The 21856-nt window shown below is 43.9% G+C and overlaps 1 protein-coding gene across 2 annotated transcripts; it reads left to right on the forward strand.

Annotated features, from left to right (window-relative positions):
- The first annotated feature begins 1439 nt into the window (after window positions 1–1439).
- SLC46A3 (solute carrier family 46 member 3) lies at window positions 1440–20747 on the forward strand. 2 transcript variants are annotated; one of them, XM_057707931.1, is made up of 6 exons: window positions 1440–1869; window positions 2356–2569; window positions 9086–9956; window positions 11807–11890; window positions 17010–17166; window positions 19504–20747. In XM_057707931.1, exons 2-6 carry the CDS (start codon window positions 2381–2383, stop codon window positions 19586–19588), a joined length of 1386 nt encoding a protein of 461 aa, XP_057563914.1. In that variant the 5' UTR covers window positions 1440–1869; window positions 2356–2380; the 3' UTR covers window positions 19589–20747. The 2 variants fall into 2 exon arrangements, with proteins under 2 accessions (XP_057563914.1, XP_057563915.1); XM_057707932.1 differs by lacking the exons at window positions 1440–1869; window positions 2356–2569 and adding an exon at window positions 6420–6646.
- Window positions 20748–21856: the final 1109 nt, after the last annotated feature.

A 21856-nucleotide genomic window follows, 5' to 3' on the forward strand; every position in this document is an offset into this window, starting at 1 on the left:
GGTAACAGAAAAGCGGGTCGTGTCACGCAACCCAAAGGGAGACAATATTTCAAGAAGGAGGAATTTGTTCAATAGCGTCCAAGGCAACAGAGGTCAAGAAAGACAAGGGTTGAAGTTAGGTTATGAATTTCTCAGATAGATAAGACCTATCCAGGTCGGTTTGGGCATATTATTGGCCAAGATCATATGTTCAGATTATAAACTCTTTCAACAGCTTGCGCTTGGAGTTGTATGATTAAACTCATGAGCACAGTACTGACAATCACCTACTAAGCACTCATTAGTGTACCTAAGGTCTTTTCATCACATCTTACTTTGCTGATTTTATCAGAAGCTTAAAAGCCACTTTCTTCTTGAAACTAACAAAATCTAGTAGCTACTATATTCTGTTTGGGCCTTGCCACTGGAATATGACACTGCCTGATACAGCACGGGTTTTTTTGAGATCAGTATGTCTGTTCATGTATCAGGTGGTAACTCAATTCTCCCACACTTTTTCCTGGAATGCTATGAAAACATTCTGAATGTGATATGACATCCTTTGGTCTTCATTGAGCTTGGGCGTATCATTTATCTATTTCTTCTTTTCTCTTTACGCTGACGTTGTTAAAATACTTTTACTTGGAGCCAACGTGATCATAGGTGCAAATACAGATACAGGGGATATCAAGTGCCGATACTTGATTATGAGACAATTCAGAAGATGCTTACGTTAAAATTTCTAGGCCATTAAAACTGAAAACATATTTTCAAAATTCTCCTGGAGACCTCTGCCCTGCAAAATACAGCTTTTGATCCCTTTGGTCCCAGTGAATGCATTCCTCCCTGTTAGGAGAAGTAGTAAATCCAGCTGGTTCATCTTCAAGGGTGTTCCTGGTGGGCTTTGCTCCAGGGCTGTGCTGTACGTACACCTCGAGAGTTTCATCACAACGATCCTGTTAGACTGTTATGCCCACTTGGCAGATAAAGAAATGGAAGTGCATAGAGGTGAAATAATTAGCCCAAGGTCGCACCGCTAGGAAGAGCCAGCGACCACATTCCAGATGCCGACTAACTCTGCCAGAAGCGCTCTCTCTCCTTCAGCCCCCGCGAGCGCTCCGACCCGGTCCCTCTCTTCTGCGTTTCTCAGAGCACTTGCCCGGCCCACCGGGATGCTACAGGGGGCTGCATCCCAAAATGTCACTTCTGCAGCAAACCTCCTGTGTGCTTCCGTGGAAAGCGATACTCGGACGCACGAACGCTCTCTCACCGCAGCGCCCTTGAACGAGCCCGGGGCTGCCGGCGGCCAGGGACCCGTGGGCGCCTCCGGGGGCGGGCGCTCGAGAGCGACGTCGGAGCGGACCAGTCCCCGCGGGGGCGCCGGCCACGGGGCCCAATCGCAGGAACGCAGGACAGCGACCGCCCCAGGCGGCGGGGGGCCGGCGCCCCAGAGGCCGCGCTCCGGGGCGGGCGGCGATGCTCGGCTGGCCCGGCTGAGTCACGGCGAGCGCAGGCCGGGCCGCGGACCCAGCGACAGCGCGCCGACGGCGCAGGACCCCGCGGGAGCTCGCCGGGCGGTGGCCGCAGGGCCGCGCAGGGGCCGAGCTGCGCTGAACTGTCGCCGCTGTCCCTCTGGACGCGGAAGTGCGCCTTCTCGGTTTGCTTTAACACCAGGGCTTGAGGGTTCCCGAGCGGGGCATTTGGTCGAATTCAGAGGAAGCCCCCCTTCCCATCCCAGCGCGGCGGCGCAGACCCAGCCTCCGTGCGCACCTGCGGCCCTGGAAGCGCCGCGGGCGCCGGGCAGCCCCCCAGAGGAGACGGCCCCCGGGACTCCGGCCCAGAAGATGGTCAGACCCGCGCCTAGCTCGGCAGGAAGCCTGTGACCGTGCGGTGAGTCAAAACAAACTCAACAAACCCTTAGGGATCGGGAGCTGCTTTTTCAAAGGCCCCCTTCCTGTCCGCTGTTCACAAGCCACAAAATCAATAATAAACAGTTACGTAACTGTCGTGTCCCCAGAGCAACTCACTGTTTCCTTTATGAAAACTAGCTGGCAGTATTCAACGTGGGAGTTGTAGAGGGGCCATTGGATAGCCAAAGTGCGAGACAATTTATTCAGACTATTTTAAAGCATCATCTTAAAGGTGGTTTGAGTCCTTAAAGGTCCAGCTCTTAAAAAATGGGAAGTATGACAGTCTCAGGTTTACAGAGTACCCTGTTCCAAAGTAAAAGTTGTTTTCTTAGGAAGTGCTTACTGCTTTCTTTTCCCTAGTTTGCTTGTTTACTCCACAAAATTCCCTTAACTTCCCCATCATTGAAAATCTAGCCTCTCAGATAGTGCATCTGATTTTCTCTCTCTCTCCTTTTCTTTTTAATAGAATTTCAGCTACCTACCCAAGCAAGATGAAGATTCCATTTGTAGAACCTGCCATTTGCCTTAGTTTATTTGCTCTGACTTTGACCTCTCCACTGACAACACAATACGTGTACAGGAGAATATGGGAGGAAACAGGCAACTACAGCATTGGACCTGATGCCAATGTTTCTGAGTGTGCAAAAAACAAAAGCAGCCCGATTTTTGCATTCCAGGAGGTAAGAAATTAAAATATCCCGAAAATGTATTTTAAAAGGGACTATGCAACAGGATTTTAAAGGAAAGAGGATACTGCACTCATCGTGCATTGATCTCTCAAGGGTCACCCTAAAACCCCTAAGTCCCAAACCAAAAGCCTTTATTCAGTTTTCATTCTGTTTGAAGCTTCCTGACACCTTTAATCTGCCTCTTCTACTTCACACTGCTTTCGTCTTCTGCGACACTGGCTCTTCTCCTTTCTTTCGGAAAATTTCAGCAGTCTCATTCCTCTGCGGCTGTCTCCTTCCTCCTTCCCCACAGAAAGCCTGAAAGTTGGGCCAGGGCAGGCTGGAATGGTACTCGGTGGACAGGGGTGGGGTGAAACATGGTTCCTGCCTTTCCCTTGCCCACTTCCTCCCTAGCCTCTTCCACTTCACGGGCATGACCCAGTTTTCAGAGACCCCAGAAAGCAGCCCATCCCCGAAGACTGTGGGCCTTGGCCCAGCGTCTGCCATGGGGTGGGGGTGGATTTTGTCACCCATCATGTGGTGTTATCAAATCAGTTTGACCCCCAAGTGTTGAGGAGCATCTGTGTGAGGATACGGAGGGTGGAGAGCACCCACTTGTGCTCTAAGGACACTGAGAATGTCCAGTGCAGATCCTTTCCTTCTCCGTGTCCAGCCTCCTCCCCCCAGCAGGTACATTGCTAGCCTCCTGTTCCCTTAGGCAGTTTTTAACAGTCTGCCAATGTCCAAATGCAAAGGAGAGAGCATCCAGATTTGGAAATTTTCCCCCACGATGCCTGAAAAACAACCACACTTGTAAACTCTGAACTCTTCCCATTGCGAATATTATGTGATGGCAAAAAAATGGCGGTGCCTCTCCAGTCAGAAGATGAGAAGAGTCTAAGGAACTCTGCGTCACCTGCACCCATGGAGGAAAGAACAGATGATTTCTGAAAGCCATGCAGATATCAAGGTTCTGGCCTAGGGTGAGGTCATGAAACAGAAGGGCCAAGGGTCTCTCCTCTTGGTTTTGTCTCCCTCCAAGAATGTTTCCTATTATGTGTATATAATTCCCAGGGGTGAGAACGTTCCAGAGGCTCCTCAGTTTCTGCATTTGGGTCTGCAGGTTCCTTCGCCAGCCCCCTGGGAGCAGCGGGAGGGACCGTGGAGGAGAGGACCTGAGTGTCTGGGAAAGTCTGCTGCCCTCGCCCTGCAGAGTGAGGGGAGACAGGCCTTGGTCCAGCCGCTTTGGTGGCCTCTGTGACTGTGCAGCTGATGACTACAGGCCCCACTCCCCGCCCGACCCAGCTGCTGAAAGCCCCCCATTGCCCAGAGCAGGGGTCTCATTTTGAAGATTTTTGCCAATTTTTTAAATTGATTGACGTGTTTCATTGGATTAATGTTCAAGAGAACATACTGCCCTAGACCCCTTGCCTTACAGTTGGCAAGGGATCTAGGGCAGTAGAGCTACAGGTACTTTTTCTCAGATTGGGGAACTAGAAGCCACTCCACCCACACTTAAGACAGGTGTGGCGAGCTACTCACCACTTGCTCCTTAAGACAGAGGAACACTTCCTTCTGGCCACTTCCCTGAATCCTGTCCCTGCTCAGCTTCGCAGAGAATATTCTCCCCTCTTTCCATCCAGAACGAATGTTCCCCGTTCCCTGAGCTTCCGTTAAGAGGTTTGTGGACTGTTCTTATAACCCTAAAAGTGAGAGATGTCATATCACAGGGTCTGTCCCTGATAAAATAAACAATTTTTTTTTCAGCTAAGATTTTTCTTGCCACTCTCCCAACAAATCAATTGTGTGTAGAATACAATGTGTTGAACTTCTGTTTTACCATTTTTATTTATCCTTCCCACATAACAAGTACATACATTTATATACATATTAGTGTGCAAGATAGTATTATGAATTTCAGGGTACAAATATGAGAATAAACTGAGCAATTTCACTTATATTTAACATTTTGAAAGTCTATTTGGATGAAAGTCATATTTTTCAATCCATTTTGGATTAAGGTATATATAACATATTCATATAGATATTAATCTAAACTATCTTTCAAATCTTCAAGTTTTCTGAGCCCTGTGACTATAAGTACAACTACATACTTCTCTTGGGCCATGAGATTAATCTCTAAAAGGCCTCTTAACAAAATGACAAGGCTGTGGAAGGAAACTCTTGGCTAAGGGCAGAGAGGCAGGGACTTCTAGGATGTCTATTGACTTTTGTAGAGGAAGGAATTTTTAAGCCCCTTGCCACTTCCTCCTTCCCTTGTAAATGATTGGTTTTGAAGTGTTGCGGAGACCAGCTCGGTGACTGGACTCCGGGCAAATGACAGGTGCCGCAAGCTTAAAGAAACACAGACACAGATTTAAGGGAAAGATGGGACCGGGGGACTCAAGATCTCTAGGATCAAGAGCCTCGCTGATTCATCCCACGTTGATTTTATTGAGCTATCGGCATTCCAGAAGCAAGATAGCCTAAGGTTCTCACACTCGCAGTTTCTTCCCACAATCAAGGTTATCTTTGAAGTAAACAAGCACAGGCCTCACATGATTGGGGGCAGTGACCTTTGTTTGCCTCCTGGATCCCGGATTTGAACTGGGCATGGAAAGCAAAGCAGCCCTGGGGGCAGGAGACCTCTCTCAGAAGGAGTAAGGGTCTGTCTGTGCCCCACCCCTGTTGGCCCCTCCGCGACTGTGCCTGTCTTGGGTTGTTCCTCCCCTGAGGAATCTTACCCGTCTCTGGCTAACCAGCCATCCTCCGGGGCCAAACAGGGTGATATGAGGTGTGCAAATGAGGAAGGGGCTGCGCCCCCAGAGAGGGTCAATTTTCTCTTTCCACGGTAGCCTATGCCCCCATGGCCTCCACGCCCAGCAGCCTTAGTTCCTCCACTGCTCAAGCAGGACATCCTGCATCCAGTTGCTCCGTCCACATACTTTAATTACTTTTAGTAACATTTTCAAGGTTTCAGAAAGCCTTCTGAATGTTTTCCCACAGTGTTACACCCGCCATTGTGGCCTGTTGTCTTCAGGCAGCTTTCAGGATAGGGACTCTGCAGCTGGAGGGGACAACTTCGGGTTACCCAACAGATCATGGAGTTGTCCTTGCCGAGGAATTCATCTGTGAATCTTTTAATAACTAACACAATCCCTGGTTACCAGCAGATAAGGAAAACTTTCTACTGAATTGCAATTAATACATGCATTTTAGCCTCTGAAATTGTGACTTCCTTAAAATTGGTGGTATTTTCCTTAGTTTATCCCTGTCTCGGTACATTGTCACTCTGTTCAATCTTGTGTAGGAAATAGCATTTTTTTTTCCTCTGATTTCTCCCATCTACCCTATATAACACATAACACATAATTCTCCAGAGTTTAAAATGTTTAGACACAAGAATTTCTTCCGTCTCAACATTGATTTACGGTTGACACATGCTTTGAGTTTGGTAAAATCTGCATTTCACAACCTGGGTTGCCGCTGAGGTGAGCAGTCTGGGACAGCCTGGGCTGGACTGACAGTAGGTAGAAAGGAGAGCACGGGACTCAGGCGGAGGCGCGGAAGTGGGAGGAGGAACCCAAAACTGGAACGTCTGGCTGAGGAGTTGATTAGACGACAACTATTTCATTTATTTGTTTATTCAACAAATACTCGATGGCGTCTATACCTGTAGGAGATACAAAGATGTGCTCAAAAAATCTAATCTAGTAAAAATGAAACAACCAAAAATGATTAAGCACTGACTGTACGAGGGCCGTGCATGGAGCACCTTGTGGTTACTTTAAAGTCTCCTGACGGCCCGCAAGTTTGGGACTGTTGACATGGCCTCTTGTCAGGTGAAGCAGCTACAGAGATAAGTCACTTGGCCAGGCTCACACACAGCACGCCAGTGGCAGAGGCCTGTTTGACTGGATGGTTTGCCCATTTACTCCATCTGTCTATTGAGTACCTATCGCCACTTCCTGGAGCTGGTGATACCGTGGTGAAGAGGACAAGCTTCCACCCCACCCGGGAGCTTAGGCTGTAGTAGGAAAGCCATGCAATGCACAGACGGAATAAAATACCGTGTCCTGTCAAGGAGTGGTGAGTCTCTAAGGGAAAAAAACAACAGGATTAGGGGCCGGAGCGTTGGGTGGGGTTAGTGGGATTGCTTTGGATTGAGTGGTGGTCAGGGAAGGCCCCTCTGAGGAGGTGGCTTTGCATTGAGGAAGTGAGCTGTGTGACCTCAGGCAGAGGGGACAGCAAGGGGCAGGGAGGCTTGCAGATGGCTCGAGAGGAAGGGGAGAGGCGTCTGAGCAGCCGTGATGGGGGGCCGCCCCGACCCTGGCGAGGAGTTTGCATTTACTCCAGTGTGAGGAAAGCCACCGGAGGTTTCGACAGAGGAGTGACGCCAGCTGACGTGTGTTTTCAAAGATCCCTCGAACGGCTGTGTTCAGAACTGACGATTTGAATCCAGATTCTGCCGACTCTAGAGCTCAAGCCCTCAGTCACTCTTTGTGCCCCGGGGAGTGATAACTGTCGAACGAGAAGGTTCAGAAGAAGGAGGGATGATGCCTGTCTGGGAACTTCAGGGAGATCCAAGTGGCACCTGCCTATGGGCTGTGCCTGGAACGTAGGCCGTGTGTGGGGGGTGAGTGGGGATGACGCTGAGGTCAGCCACGTCTCGGGGCCTTAAACACCAGGCTAAGGAGTGTGGACTCCCCAGGCCGGCAAGGGGAGACACCGCAGCTCCTGAGCAGGTGAGAGACACGCCGACAGTGTGCTCTGCAAGATGTGCCGCCTTCGTGTCTGTGGTCTGCGGAGTGGTGAGCTCGGCGTTACACCCTCAACTGAATAACAAGACCAGTTAGATGCCAGAGCAGTCCAGGTGAAACCAGTGGGAGCTGTCCTTCAAGTGGCAACTGTGAGACCATCAAGAAGCTAAAGGGCATGAGAAACCCTGCGGGAGGACAGGATAGATTGTGCTGGGGGGCACGGAGGAAGGGAAAGGCTGGAAGAAGTGAAGGTGACTGAAGTTTTGGGTCTGAGTGACCAGAACATTTCCTGGCAACATGGAATGGCTTCAATTATATAAATAAGTAAAGATAAAAATAGGCTTATTATTTAAAAAAAAAAACGATTAATTCAGTATCTGATATTTTTGTGGTTCATCAGGTTTTCGGGGCACTATGTAAATATTACATGAATCCTTTTTAAAAATGAATTTAGTAATGCTTATTATAAAAAAACTCACATATCCTTTATATAAAGTTTGGAAGATACAGAGAAGTGGAGAGAAGAAAATGCTTTTAAATTACCCCATGTTCTTCCCATCAAACAACTAGTATAACGATGGTTACATCTGTGTGAACGTTAGTTGTTTTGGTCCTCAGGGAAGCTGAGTTTACCTCACTCTTTAGTCTTTAGTCAATACAAACCTCCTCTTTGGGTTTTATCTTAATTTTTAGTAAATAAAGGAACATTTGTGGAGACACGTGTAAAAAGGACCACTGAGCTCTACCTAAATAAAGGTCTATCAAATATGACGTTTGCATGTGATATTCATTCCCCTTTAGAGTAGACAGAAAGATACGATCCAGTAATTCCACTTCTGGGTATTTTTCCAAAGGGAAAAAAGTGCTAATTTGAAGAGAAGGGAGGGGTGGAGGGGATGAGTGCAATAGGTGAGGGAGATTAAGAGGTACAGATTTCCACCTACAAAATAAATGAGTCACAGGGACGAAGTATATGTAGAGTGTGGGGAATCCAGTCAAGAATAATGTAATATCTCTATATGGTGACAAAGGTGGCCGAAAGGTACAAACTTCCAGTTATGAGACAAATTAATACTGGGGATATAATGTACAACATGGTTAATATAATTAACACTGCTATATGCTTTATGTGAAAGTTGCCAAGAGAGTAAATCCCAAGAGTTCTCATCACAAGGAAAAAATATTTTTTCTTTTTCTTTTATTTTGTATCTGTATGAGTTGATGGATGGTCACTAAATTTATTGTGGTAATCATTTCATGTGGTATGTAAGTCATATCATTATGCTGTATACCTTAAGCTTATAAAGTGCTTTATTATATTAGATAATTATGTCTCAATAAAACTGGAAGGAAAAAAAAGTAGACAGAAAGGTGTGTCATGGGAGAGGGGACAGTTCTCGCTCTAGAACATGATCCGTTAGTGCTGACTGTTCACAGAAGAAAGAGAAGTCATTACATGGCCAGTGCCCGAGGCCTTGGGCTCTGCTGATCCTCTGTATAAGTCAGACGCACACCAGTACACACACTTGTATTTTTACGGATTAATGTCTCCAGTGTGGTACTTGAATATGAGACTGAGGATTGATGACTGTATCACCTCTGGATATTTGCTTTGTGAGCTGGATGTAAGCTGTATCAAACCCATGGACCAGAAGTGCCCCATCCCTGACCACCTGGCAATAGCAAGAAAAGTATGCACCTGGGTATTTTTTAGGCACATTGTATAAACCTCTGTAAACACGTTGTTTTCTTTTTTATTTCTTTGCAGGAAGTTCAGAAAAAAGTGTCTCTTTTTAATCTGCAGATGGACATAAGTGGGTTAATTCCTGGCCTCCTGTCTACGTTCGTGCTTCTGTCTCATAGTGACCACGGAGGACGAAAGTTCCCTTTGATTTTGTCTTCTGTGGGTGCTCTTGCAAACAGTGCTTGGCTCTGCTTGCTTTCCTATTTCGCCTTTCCCATCCAGCTTTTGATTGCATCTACCTTTATTGGTGCACTTTGTGGCAATTACACCACACTTTTGGGAGCCTCTTTGGCCTACATAGTTGATCAATGTAAAGAAAAGAAACAAAGAACAATTCGAATCGCGATCATTGATTTCCTGTTTGGAGTTGTCACTGGATTAACAGGGTTGTCTTCGGGCTATTTTATCAGAGAACTAGGTTTTGTGTGGTCGTTTTTAATTGTTACTGTGGCTCTTACTGTTAACTTGATTTATATTTTATTCTTTCTTGAAGATTCGATGAAAGAGTCTTCATCTCAGAATGTTTCTATATCATGGACTGAAGGCTTTAAAAACTTATTTTACCGAACTTACATGCTTTTTAAAAACAATTCTGGTGAGCAGCGGTCTTTGCTCTGTTTGCTGCTTTTTACAATGATCACGTATTTTTTCGTGACGATTGGCATTTCCCCCATTTTTATCCTTTATGAGTTGGATTCACCACTCTGCTGGGATGAAGTTTTAATAGGTTATGGATCAGCTTTGGGTAGCATCTGTTTTTTCAGCAGCTTCCTAGGAATATGGCTTTTTTCTTACTGTATGGGAGATATTTATATGGCTTTCATCGGAATTTTTACCACCATGGTGGGGATGGCTATGACTGCTTTTGCCAGAACAACACTGATGATGCTTTTAGGTAAGTTACAAACAAACGTAGCCTAGAACCATGTATTGATGTTTATATAAAATGAATGTAGTCTGTTGGGTGAGAAACTTTAATATAAACTTCTCTAATGAATTCTAGTTCAACTAAAGGTAACTTGTTAAAAGCCAACTTGACAGACACTGAAAGCCAACTGAGTTTAAAAAAGGAGTTGAATAACCACAATTTTCCAAATGTGCATTTTTGCCAAAAAATTGTTTTGAGGAACATTCTTCTTGTAAATCAGTTCTTCAGTGTAGCATTCACCAACTTGAATATTTCTTAAAATGCTGCTAAGAAGGCTACTTTACATAAAATAAATTTAAGGTGATTATGTAAAAGATGCTCAAAAGATTTATAAGAAAAATAGTCATTGAATATAAGAAGATTTTGCAAATTGATCTTTCAGCAAATTGGTCATTTCATGAATTGGTTTTTTAAATAATATTTTTTAATATATATATATATTTTTTAAATTAATTAATTAGTTTATTGGCCCCGTTGGGTCTTCGTTGCTGTGTGCGGGCTTTCTCTAGTTGTAGAGAGCAGGGGCTATTCTTCGTTGCAGTGCACGGACTTCTCATTGCTGTGGCTTCTCTTGTTGCAGAGGATGGGCTCCAGGCATGTGGGCTTTAGTAGCTGTGGCACGTGGGCTCAATAGTTGTGGTGCATGGGCTTAGTTGCTCCATGGCATGTGGGATCTTCCCGGACCAGGGATTGAACCCTTGTCCCTTCCACTGGCAGGTGGATTCTTAACCACTGCGCCACACCAGGGAAGCCCTTGAATTGGCTTTTGATGAATCACTTTCTGGCAAATTGGACTGCTTCCTTAACTACCTCCCTCATCAGTGGTTTTTGTAGGGCTTGAGTGAGATACTACATTTGAAAGGGTTAAAGGATCTGTAAAGTGAGATCTCAGGAGAGGTCCAGTTTAGTTTTTTTCTACAAAGGTAGTGTTAACCTCTTGCTACCCTGCAGGGAAGCAGGATGACCAAACAGAATTGGGCTTAATTTCCATCTACAGCACTAGGTGATCTTGGGCAAGTTACTGAACTACTCTGAGCCCTTGTTTTTTCATCTATAAAATCGGCATAGCGGTAACTAATTCAGAGGATTATAGCAAACATTAGAAGAGAGAACTGTAAATCGCTAGCACAATGCCGAGTATTCATTGAATGCCAGTTCTCCTCCCTGTGTCCCTTGGAGTTGCCAAGGCCAAGTAAGTTAATATACATGAAAACGCGTTGAAAACCTTAAAGGGATCTGCAAGTGTAATAGCTTACTATTTTGTAATATAACTAAAAATGCTGCTATTGAGGGTCATAATTTAAGAACAGAGGCAATTTGTGTTCAGAAAATTATTCAGCCACCAAGATGAAGGAGCTAGAAGATAAGGAACCAACTACCAATAGTGATAAAAGAATTGATGAGTAGCAATATGATAAAAGAATGCCAACACCAAGAACGCCAGGCCGGAGAGAGCAAACACAACAAACAAACAAAAAACATTAACAGTCACACCCTGTAAACATGAAGTTACTATAATAACTAGAGAAACAGATCAATGTCAAGTGGCAGATTATATAGATCCGGACCATGGCTTCTGTGAACTCTTGTTCTCTGCACTAGAATAAGAATTTGAGAGTAAACTTAAATTTGAGAGTGACCTTAAACTGACCTGTCTGTAGTCTATCTTAATTCATTAAACGGAGTTCTTCCATTAATTAATTCAGCCGTTAGGATGCTTATGGAAAATGAAGTATTTAGAGAGAAGGTGTTTCACCTTTAAAACTGGCCCTTAGTTTTCTGATTCCGCCAGTAATTTCTGACTCTTCCTCTCATAGTCAGGCTGCCGTTCCTTTTCACTGCTGTGCCGCTCTCTGTTCTAAGGTCCATGATATCGAAGGTCGTTCGTTCTACTGAACAAGGTGAGTTTAATTTGCTTAAGGAATAGAATGGATCTATAATCTGTACCAGCTCATATCTGCGTACGATCAGCACTTGATTCTTCGGAATATTCTACGGCCCTTTTTCTGCACGGAGCTCCTTTTGAATTAAGTGGTGAGGTCTGTGTTAGGAAGAGCTGACATTCAGGCAAGGAAGTCCCTGCCCAGGGCTTGGTGCTCTGGACGTGCCCTGCCCCAGGGGCAGAGGAGACCTCAGGGCCAGGCGGATGCGCCCGCTGGGAGCCCATAATACCCCCACTTCTAGGCCACACCCTGGGTACCCGGGTCTCCACAATTCCCAGCCAAGTGGCTCACATCCAGTGAGTCCCTTGATGACCCTCTTCCCTGGACTCTCTCCTGAGGGTGGACTGTGACCCCAGTGTGCTCTCCTGCAGGCCAAAGGGGCAGCTCTTTACAGGAGGGTCTGGCCCAACCTTGGAATTGCAGGGTGCGGTGTCCACACCCACGTGTAGATGTCCCTGTCCGAGCAGGAGGGGACAAGAGGCAGCACACAGTGGGGGTGGCTGCAGCCTGCAGGCGGGGACCTGGGGGTGAGGGCCAGCTCTCCCAGGGCTGTCATGTTCCTACGCGGAGCTCGAAGAAGTCTGAGAATTCTAAGTTTGTGTCTGACCCTCCAAGTCATTAGGAAGGTATATTTCTCAGAGTAGGGAGACAGAATATATCTTAGGTAACAGTTTGTTAGAATTACAGCTTTATTTTTGGCTACGCCACACAGCTTACAGGGATTCCCCAACCAGGGACTGAACCCAGACCACAGCAGTGAAAGCCCAGAATCCTAACCACTAGGCCACCAGGGGACTTCCAGAATTATAAATTTTAAATACTTAGAATAGACTTTGCAGGCCTCTAATTGTATTCCTATGCTGGACCCCACAGATGTTAGAGCCGGGCCTGAGTCAGAGTCCTGGAAGAAACAGCACCCCCCTCGGCTGGTTCTGTGAAGGACAGCACAGAGGGGAGGGTGCCCCAAGGAGGGAGGGAGCAGAGAAGTCACCGCACAGCCTTCCTCTCCTCCAGGACCCCACCGACCGAGTGCAACAGGAAGTAGGGCCAGCAGGGAACTCCAAGCCACGTAACCTGTGGGGTCGTCCTCCCAAGCACAGAGCAGGGCACAGACGACCGAACAGCGGAAGGGGCGGGCAGAGGAGGACCCGTCCAGGAGGAAGACGAGAATTACATGTCTGGTTGGAGCTGGTTGGAACTGGTTCCCTGCTAGATACTAGGCACGTGGGCTTGACCTCCTTCCCCTTCCCTAATAATATGAATATTATTCGACCTTGGAGCTTTCTTTTTTTCCATGTCTTAGCCTGCAAATGTTCATGTCAATTGTTTATGAATAATTCATAATTATGCTATTGTACTTATGGCACCTTCGTCAACACTGGAGAAGACCAAATAATTCAATATGTTTGAAAATACATTTCTTGATTCTTTTCCCCAAATAACATGTAGCTGTATATAGTCACACAGCTGTTTATAGATTGTGTGACGAGGACTAACTGGAAAACCACTTAGGAATATAAACACTACAGCATGTAAAACCTGCCTGCTTCCTTGAATTATGCAGTGGTTTCTTAGATATGACACTGAAAGCACAACAAAAAAAAGAAAAAATAGATACATTAGACTTTATCCAAATTAAAAACATGTATGCTTCAAAGGACACCATCAAGAAAGTGAAAAGACAGCCCACTGAATGGGAGACTATATTTGCAAATCATACATCTGATAAGGAACTTGTATCCAAAACATACAAAAACTATCGAAACTCAGCAATCAAAAGACAACCCAATTAAAAAACGGGCAAAGGATTTGAACTGACATCTCCCCAAAGAAGATGTCATGAAATGGCCAACAAACACATGAAACCATGTCAACATCATTCGCCATCAGGGAAATGCAGATCAAAACCACGAGACCCACTAGGACGGCTGGAATGAAAAAGACAGACCATAAGAAGTGTTGATGAGGATGTGGAAACGTTGCTGGTGGGAATGTAAAATGCTGCAGCCATTTTACGAAACAGTTTGGCAGTTCCTCACAAAGTTAAACAGCCTTACCTTATGGCTCAGCAATTCCATTCCTAAGTAAATACCAAAGAGAAATGAAAACGTGTCCACACAAAATCTTGTACAGAAATGTTCATAGCAGCATTATTTATAATAGTCAAGAAGCATAAACAATACAAATGTCCGTGAACTGATGGATAAGCCAAATGAGGTGTGTCTGTCCCATGGAATATGATTTCTCAATAAAAAGAAATGAAGCCATGATACACGCTGCAATAGGCATGAACGGTGAAATCATTACGTGAAACGAAAGAAGCTGGTCACAAAAGGCCACGTATTATTATATAAATATGATTCCATTTGTACAAAAGGTCCGGAATAGGCAAATCCTTAGAGACAGAAATTCGATTAGCGCTTGCCAAGGGGCTGGGAAGAAAGGGAGTGACTGCTAATGGGCACAGAGTTTCTTTTTGGGGGGATGAAAATGTTCTAAAATTGGATGATGGTGATGGTTACCCAGTTCTGTGAACATACGAAGAACCACTGAACTGTACAATTTAAAAGGGTGAATTTTATTGTGTGTGAATTATAGCTCAATAAAGCTGTTCAGGGAAGAAAGAAAAATCTACCTGCTTTGATGTAGTGCTAAGATAGACCTCTCAGAATGTAGTCTTTATTTTTGTTTATATTTGGTTTAGTTTAGTGTAGTTTGTTTATAAACGCTTTAAAAAAAGTCATTTCATACTGTTAAATATGGTGACATTTCAAAATGTGTAGTTTACATTTTGGCATTTCTTATTCAGAATTGCGGTAACTTTGCGAACTGTGATTCCATTGTTCTAGGGTAGTAATCACTTTATTCTTAACTGCAAATGAAGAAATCCTTTTGATGGTATTGAAATTTACATAACTGAATGTACTTTCATCCTTCATTACTTTAAAAAAAATGAATATTTGGGGGGAAACAGTAGGCACCTTAAAATAATCCGAGGACAAGGGAAATGCCACAGAGGTTTTCAGATGCCTCTCCCTGTCTCTATTACATTAAGTAAGAAAGGAGAGAAAACTGACTTTTGCCATTTATTTTGAAATCTCTGTGCTCCGTACAGCTGTGAAACTTACAGCTAGAGCTGCCCTGGACTTTCTCTTGTCATCACCTGTGTACTCCTTGAGATTATAGCATGGGAACCAGTAAAAACAGACAGACTTGAATTTTGAGGTCTATTGGATTTTTTTAAAGTTTAGGAAATAAACTCCACTGCACTTTTATTTAATCCCATTTATCTTTGGTAACTATTTAAACCAGTTGCGCTGTTCAGGGAGGTTCAGCAACAAGCTAGAGCTGCTTCGTGGGAAGGTTGTTTGTGTCAGAACACAGCACAGCCTGACCCAGTTCCTGACAAGAAAGGACTCAAGCCGCTGCAAATAGGATTAGCACCAGGGCACCGTCCCTGCTGTAGCGAGGGCGTCAGAAAGAAAATGAAACAATAACTTAGAGAGACAACTAGGAGAACTTCTTTCCGATTAAACTGACTTCCAGTATTATCATAAATCATGGAGGCAGTACGTCCATATGCTACTTAGTGACTGGTGCCCTTGAATGAAGCTTTTATTCATTCATTTGATGAATACATATTAAATGTCTACTGTGTGTCAGCACAGCTAGGCCCAGGGACACAGCAGTGAACAAAGCAGATGTGCCCTTGACATCTCTGATCACCCAGCATTCTGCAGAGATGTTTGTTTATGATCATGTGTCCTGTTGTTCAATGAAGACTTTGAAGCAATGTATGAAAATATGTGTAACAGAGGGAAAGTTTAAATAGATAAAAATCAATACACCATCTAAAAGATCTAGACCATGGGGAAAATTAGAGTCTAGATATGTAAACTATCACCTAGCTCTGAAAGGTGGTCCTCAAGCTTGCATTTTCCTATCAGTCCAATCAAGCACAATTATTTGCACTGTCTATAAGAAAAACAGTATTACAATTTATCATGGAAAGTAAACTCAGCAAAGTAGGGAACAAACACAGTGGCTTAAAGAAGAAGAGTCTGCAGAAACTACACAGGAACTTACGCCGCAGAAGCCACGGAGAGCTGAGAGCAGCCACGTTTCTACTGATGGGAAATTTGACAGAGAGGGTAAAAAGCTCATCAAGATGACCAGCTGTCTTTCGGAAGCTTCACTCTTCAATCAGTACAGTCTTGGATTCCAGACAAAGCTCAGCACTGCGAGAATAATGACCATTTCTCTGCCTGTGAGCTTGGGCTGACCATGCAGCCATTTCAGGCTTCTCGAGCCGTGCTCTACGGCCTGCCCTTACCCACACGCGGTGTGCGGTGAGCGGGAAGCACAGCAGGGGCCCCTCAGAGGGGAGCCAGTTGTAAGCAGGTAACACAGAAAAACATGTTTTAAAGGATCACTCAACGTCAGACTGTGACATAACCTTCACTAGCGCACAGGGCAGTCATGTAGTTGCTGGATGAGTCACACAGGAATCTTGTGCGGGCTCGACTTCTTGTGGCTCTGGAGGAGGGGACCAAACTGAAGTTGCAGAACCTGTGATAAGGTTCTCTCTCTGCCTCGCCTGTCACTCTTGCCAGATGTGACCTGACCTTTCAGAGGCCCCTGGGTGGGACATTGCCCACTGGGAACCATCCGGCCCCCGCAGGCGTGTCACAGAGAAGCGCAGAGACCGGCGTGGAAGGTGGCACCTCGAACCTCAGGGGCAGGCGGGGCTGTGTCTGAGGTTGTGACAGGGACGGGAGATGCGGCAGATTCCACACGCCTCAGCTGCCAGTGCCTTTTAGCTTTGCCCCGTGGACCCTGGAAGTACTCATTCCAACTCCTGCCACGTCAGGTCCAAGGAGAACTCTTGACCTCAGTTTCTTCACCCACAAAATGGGTGACTGCCTTCTCGGGGATTTTGAGGCAGTAGCTTTCCTTCACCAAGCAGTGCCCCCAGGTTGGCACTTCTTCAGTGGGGAACAGTTTTCTGCATTATTTTTGTTTGTTGTTTTGTAACTCAGCCTTTTCCTCTCTCCCTCCACACCCCGACCCCAAACAGGCACCGTGTTCGCTTGCCTTGCTTTCTTAGAAACACTTGGCGGAATCACTGCGGTTTCTACTTTCAACGGAATTTATTCAGCCACCGTTGCCTGGTACAAAGGCTTCGTCTTTCTGCTCTCCGCTGTTTTGTTACTCATCCCAGCCATCAGTCTATGGTATGTCATTACTTTTTATCCTTTTATCAAAGGATAGATGGATTGAGTGAATTCCCTGACCTCACCCGTACAATTACGTAGATCTGTTACAGTTTTGCCTCAGAAGGTACTTTTCTCAAGAACTTTGATATGAATACACCTGTCAGTAATTTTGGAGACTTAGAAAGAAAGAGACAGTGGCGTGGCCAACTGGGACTCGGAGGAAGAAAGACTGGGTTAGACAGACTCTGAGAAGTTACCCCCTTATCTTTAAATATGAACAACTGATGAAATTAGTGTCTAAGAATATATAGGTATATTCAATACACATATATTCTAAGAATATATATATACATATATATGCATTCAAACTATGATTTCCTACTGTATAATATCCCCTGAAGGTCAAAGATTACTCTAAGAAGATATGCTTTAATACAGATTCTTGGGTGAATGACAAGAGCAGACAGCATGCACTGGATATTAAGAATTCTCTTTCCAGAGAGTTGACTTATTTAATGATTTCCTTTTTAAATGTAAATATCCAAATAAATACAAAGTACAAAATTCTATTTGTGAATAGTACATAGAATAAAAAGACCAGAGGCATAAACTTGAAAAGAAATATGTATTTCCCCCTCTGCCTTTCAATTAACAAAAAGTATAAGCCAGCTAGGTAAGTGGTTGTGAAGACGCACAAGCAAATATATCTGACACATTTCGTGGGGCCCAAGCATTGAGCTGAGAGCTCGTTAACCTGCCTCTGCTGGGCTTGCCCGTTTCATGTGGCTGCCACAGAGCAGGGTGAGGGGGATGGGTCCAAGGTGGGGCACAGGGTCTGGCATCTGCTTTCTCCTAAGCCCTGGGGGCTGTGGCTGGGAGGCAGGGATAACAGAATCTATCCATGCAGGCTTTAAACCCTGCCATGGCTGTGAACTCCTTAAAGGGCTGGCCCGCGTCTTTTTCAGAGTAGGACCTCAGCACATACTGTCCCGTGGGATGCCAGTACCTAGATCTGTGTTAGATGGACTACAGTAGTATTTACAGTTCCTCTGTAAGTGTGATGGAAAGCTATTTTTACTAGGTATCTTTTTATAAGGAGACTATCACCTGTTGAATTGGCAAAATTACAACTGCGTGCTGCACCAGTGAGCACACCATGAGACCGTCAGCCTCATACTTTGCTGGGAGCAGTGTTACTTGGCATCACCGTTTTTGGAAAGCAGTTCATGAACATGTATCAAAAGTTTCCCAGAGAAGTTCATGGTATTTGAACCAGTGATCGCATTTAGAATCCTGTCCTGAGCAAATGATCAGAAATGTCAAAAATTTGTATATAAAGAAGTTCATTATGCAAAAAATATTTTAATGACCAAAATGGCCAACAATAGGAAAGGGTTAAATAAATGATGGGGCAGCTATATCATGAAAAATGACTTTTATAAGAATTGCATTACATGGGAAGTAGAATAATGAATCATTTTAATTTTATTCTTCATATATTTATAAATATTCTATTATGGACACATATTACTTTTATAATTGGAAACATTAATGCAGAGAGATAAAAGGTCATTGTCCTTTTAATAATGCTTCTAATGTAAATGTAAATGGCCTTTTGAGATTAAAAAAAACTGTTCAATATTTTTAAAATTAAAATTACATGCTATTTCCATTATTTCCAGGTGTCTTCTGTCCTAGCTTCAGTTATAGATATTAAACATGAACTTCAGTAATAGCTTCAGTTATAACTGTTTTATGTAGTCTATGCAGAGTAGACAGTGGGACAGATGGACATCTTAGGGATCTGGAGGGGAAGAACTCATGTAGATTTTTTTTTTTTTTTTTAGTTTATTTATTGGCTGCATTGGGTCTTCGTTGCTGCACACGGGTTCTCTCCAGTTGCTGCCAGCAGGGGCCACTCTTCACTGTGGAGCGCAGGCTCCTCGTTACAGTGGCTTCTCTTGTTGTGGAGCATGGGCCCTAGGCACATGGGCTTCAATAGTTGAGGCACATGGGCTCAGTAGTTGTGGCTCACGGGCTCTAGAGCACAGGCTCAATTGTTGTGGTGCACGGGCCTAGTTGCTCCGTGGCATGTGGAATCCTCCCAGGGCAGGACTCAAACCCGTGTCCCGTGCATTGGCAGGTGGATTCCCCACCACTGTGCCACCTAGGAAGTCCTCATGTAGATTTTTTTATTTTCAGAAAGCTATACACAAGTCTGTTAGATTCAAAATACCAGTATGCTCCTTCTTTGCATAATTTATTAAAAGCCATGCAAGGAGGGAAAAGATGGAATACAGATTATTTATGTATTGCCTTAATCGAAAATTTTAAATGTCTTGTTTGCTTTGGCAGTGTTGTCAAGTGCATCAGCAGGAATGCGGGAAGCTATGTCCTTCTTATACAAGAAGAATCCAGCGAAGACACTTCGGACAGGTGATTAATTGTGATGAAAAGAAAACCCAAAAGCACATATCATGTACTCTGACTCCTGAAGGGTATAAACTAGCGCCACAATCAGTACTTCATGAATAATCAATGCTGCAAGTCCTTTCTCCTAAACAGTCAGAGAAATGGTTGCACTCTAGCGTCTTACAGCACCATACAGTTTGAGCACTTTATGAAGATCATGTGACATATTTCCAGACGATAGAAGGACAAATCTCAAGACACCTCCCACTTGGGGCTTTACAAAAGAATCTGAAACTTACCCGTACAAGACAGGACTAAGAAATTTGATACAATCAAATGCAATAATCTCCCTGATATACTCCAGTCTCTCACATTGAGACCAAGAAGAACTCTTTGTTTGCCTCAGTCTCTTCATCTGCAAAATGGATTTCTGACCTCTCTCAAAGATTTTGAAGGCATAAGTGTTGAATATTATGATGAGTCGGTCACTGATAGGAAAATGATAAAAGCTTCAAGTATTTATAATATACTTTTCCTCTACTTGAGTAATGCTTTATTTTATGGGGCCCACCAATGTGTTAATGATAGTCAAAGTAGTTGCAAAATCCTTAAAAGGGAAGCACTTTAATGAATACATGTGTTCACTTTTCCTAACATGTTTCATCATTGACAGGCATGATAATATTACCATCAGTAACCTTTTTTTCCATAAGTAAGACTAGAAAAAAAAGATTACAGATAGTTCCTAAAGAAATGTAAAAACTGAGAAAACAGCCAATCATGATGTAATTAGTATTTACAGGGTCAATACTCATTCCTTCTTTCTGTCAAAGGGCATCCATTTCTTGCTGCCTTATGCTTATCCCAGGACCACCATGGTCCCTGAAAACACCGCATCCTCTCCTGCCTCCTGTCTGCACGCAGGCTTCCATTGGGCCTTCCTCCCTCCCTACATTGACACTTCTAAGTCTCAGCTAACGCATAGCTTCCGCTTCCTCCACGTGGCCTTCTGGACATTTCTACCCCACCCCCAGTCCCTGCAGGGCTCCCTCAGCTCTCTGTGTTCTGCCGTCTGAGCACGTCCCTTGTCTTGTAATGTCTGTCCCCCTACTTAACAATGAGCACCTTGAAGACAGGGACAATCTTTGATTCCTCATTATATCCTCAATAAAAGTTGAACTAAATGACCACAGAATTTTGTTTTCACTTGTAAAAATCATCTAAAGCTATGTATTTAATGCATCACGAGAGGAACCAATGATACCATGCCAGTCATTAAGCCAGCCTTGCAAATAAACTGAAAAAGATGCCAGCCCATATGCATTTTAAATCGGTTTATGATATTTTCACATCCTTCAGTATCTCCCATTGTCTGTGTTTCCATATATAATAACATGTCTTGAGGTACACCAAGATGGTGAACTCCTTCGTAATCTCTTGAAAGTAGAGTCTTCTGTTTCATAGTATTGCTTACAGCTTTTTCCTGTAAGGTAATCAATGATTGCTTGACCAGCAAATAGCACTCAATGTAAAATACTGGAAATTCTATTTCCAAGACCATTCCTTTTAGGTTTAGCTAATGTCTTCTGGGTTATTCTTTTTTTTTTTTTTTTTAACATTTTGGTGTACAGCCTTTCACACTTTTCTGTTTTTGAACTTGCAGACAATTTCTTTTTTAAAATATTTTACTGAAGTGTAGTTGATTTACAATGTTGTGTTAATTTCTGCTATATAGCAAAGTGACTCAGTTATACATATATATATTCTTTTTCTTTTTTTTTTTTAGTTTTTTTTTTTTATTATTTTTTTTGGGGTACACCAAGTTCAATCATCTGTTTTTACACATATCCCCATATTCCCTCTTCTGGGTTATTCTCAGATTGATTGATTGATTTTTGTTTTACTTCTTGTTCAATGCTCTTCCCAAAACAAAAGAAAAAGTACTTTACAGTTTACAAAATGTTTTCTATATCAACTTATTTTATCCTCTCAATAACCCTGCAAAGTACATCTTCATTTTCCCCATCTTATGGACAAGGAAGGCAAGTCTCAGACTTCACTTGCCCGTGGTTATTCTGCTACCACTCAGCGATAATATTATACAGGATGGATTTGGCCCTGCGGAGGTTCTTCACAGAAGGGTGTACATGTGACAGGTTATAAATCCAACATTGAGAATTATATCAGGGAGAGTATGAAGTGGCCCCCCAAAAAACACATTCGCACTACCCGTACCCAACTAACTGCCTTTTTTTGAGGTTAAAGTCTATAACAAAGTCCCTTCCAGCTCAACTTT

The sequence above is a fragment of the Hippopotamus amphibius genome, chromosome 14 (genome assembly GCF_030028045.1).
Source record: "Hippopotamus amphibius kiboko isolate mHipAmp2 chromosome 14, mHipAmp2.hap2, whole genome shotgun sequence".
Classification (NCBI taxonomy): domain Eukaryota; kingdom Metazoa; phylum Chordata; class Mammalia; order Artiodactyla; family Hippopotamidae; genus Hippopotamus; species Hippopotamus amphibius.

Bases quoted from the DNA above. Each gene is read 5' to 3' on its own strand.
- SLC46A3 (XM_057707931.1), top strand. From the start codon at position 2,381: ATGAAGATTCCATTTGTAGAACCTGCCATTTGCCTTAGTTTATTTGCT. The intron at 9,957-11,806 runs GTAAGTTACAAA...TTCCTCTCATAG, and splicing joins AACACTGATGATGCTTTTAG to TCAGGCTGCCGTTCCTTTTC. The intron at 11,891-17,009 runs GTGAGTTTAATT...GACCCCAAACAG, and splicing joins CGTTCGTTCTACTGAACAAG to GCACCGTGTTCGCTTGCCTT.